The sequence below is a fragment of the Cydia amplana genome, chromosome Z (assembly GCF_948474715.1).
Source record: "Cydia amplana chromosome Z, ilCydAmpl1.1, whole genome shotgun sequence".
Classification (NCBI taxonomy): domain Eukaryota; kingdom Metazoa; phylum Arthropoda; class Insecta; order Lepidoptera; family Tortricidae; genus Cydia; species Cydia amplana.
Window position 1 is genome coordinate 37,953,064 of NC_086096.1, and position 1,800 is coordinate 37,954,863.

Genomic DNA, 1,800 nt, shown 5'->3' on the forward strand with positions numbered 1-1,800 from the left:
AATATGTCCTCAGCACAGACCAGTCAGGCACGTCTGAACCGATTTTTACCAACAGATTCTTCCTTAACCCAGGATTTCCTCAGCTGACAGGTGAGATACTGTGTTCCCCGCGTGACACACAGCGGCCCTACATTGTTTACAATCACGGAGTTATTGCGTAAGTGAATCGACCATTTGACTTCAAGACTCGGCGCGTCTGCTATTGGGGTCACTTCGTATTCTCGAGCCCGAGCCTGTCCGTCCCGCCCCGCGCGCCCGTCCCCTCTCCGCCTCGGGCGCTCCCCTCCGCGCCACCGCCATTACTCGGCCGACGCGCGACCCGTTCGCGTGCCTCTCTCTCGCGACTAAACGACGCGCCGCGCGCTCGCGGCCCCTACGCCATGTTTGACGTTTTCGGCTCCGTCAAGGGCCTCCTCAAGCTCGACTCCGTCTGCATCGACAACAATGTGTTCCGACTCCACTACAAAGCCACAGTGATCATACTTATCGCCTTCTCTTTGTTGGTCACCTCCCGACAATACATCGGCGACCCGATAGATTGTATTGTCGACGAAATACCCCTCTCTGTTATGGACACGTACTGTTGGATTTACTCGACGTTCACGATCCCGAACCGGCTCACGGGCACCGTCGGACACGACATGGCGTATCCGGGCGTTGCGATGCACGTCAACGGCCAAGATGAAGTTAAATACCACAAGTATTACCAGTGGGTGTGTTTTGTGCTGTTCTTCCAAGCTATTTTGTTCTACGTGCCCCGTTATCTGTGGAAGACATGGGAGGGCGGGCGCATAAAGATGCTCGTTCTCGATCTAAACTGCCCTATCGTCGAGGAAGAGAGCAAATGCGACCGCAAGAAGCTTCTAGTCGACTATTTCCACGCGAACCTGCACACGCAAAATTTCTACGCGTTCCGCTTCTTCATATGCGAAGTGTTGAACTTTATCAACGTGGTGGGACAGATATATTTCATGAATTTCTTCCTGGACGGCGAGTTCTGGACGTACGGCCGTGATGTGGTGAGTTTCACCGAGATGGAGCCAGAGGAGCGTACCGACCCGATGGCGCGCGTGTTCCCAAAGATGACGAAATGCACATTCCACAAGTACGGTCCCTCTGGCACGGTGCAGAAGTTCGACGGGCTGTGCGTGCTGCCGCTGAACATCGTGAACGAGAAGATCTACGTGTTCCTATGGTTCTGGTTTATCATCCTTTCTATTCTGAGCGGCATATCTCTGATATATCGCGCGGTGGTGGTCGCCGGGCCGAAGGTTCGTCTGTACCTGCTCCGCGCCCGCAGCCGCCTCGCCCCGCAAGAGCAGGTAGAATCCGTTTCCCGTAAACTTCAAATAGGGGATTGGTTCGTCCTTTACCAGCTCGGAAAGAACATCGATCCTCTAATTTACAAAGAACTGATGGTGGAGTTGTCGGAAAAGTTCGAGGAAGCGAAGGATTCGGTTGTCGCGTAAGCGTTGTTGCGTCTTTAAGATGCATTCGGTCGAATGTGTTTTAAAGATGGCCGGGCGCTGGCAACGTCGCGTTCCCACATTCCATTAGTGCCCGGGCATGCTCCCCAGACTGCTTTGTTCTTTCCAAACTATACTAAGTTCCGACTGAGGCGTGCCAGCGTATATTGTAGTATCTCTGAGGCAGGTCGCGGTCAGGCCGCCGTGGCAGCGTTGCGAATGGGTTCTTGACATGTCTGGCCAAAATGGAAGCCTCGGCGCCTGATCTCGTGCCTTTTAGTGTGACTATGGGATGTCTCATTGTGATATTGTAATTAATATAAATCTAAATTAA

General features: G+C 53.2%; 1 protein-coding gene across 1 annotated transcript; it reads left to right on the plus strand.

Moving 5' to 3' along the window:
* The first annotated feature begins 285 nt into the window (after nucleotides 1–285).
* LOC134661006 (innexin inx2) lies at nucleotides 286–1,800 on the plus strand. The gene has a single exon (XM_063516902.1). It carries the CDS (start codon nucleotides 381–383, stop codon nucleotides 1,467–1,469), a length of 1,089 nt encoding a protein of 362 aa, XP_063372972.1. The 5' UTR covers nucleotides 286–380; the 3' UTR covers nucleotides 1,470–1,800.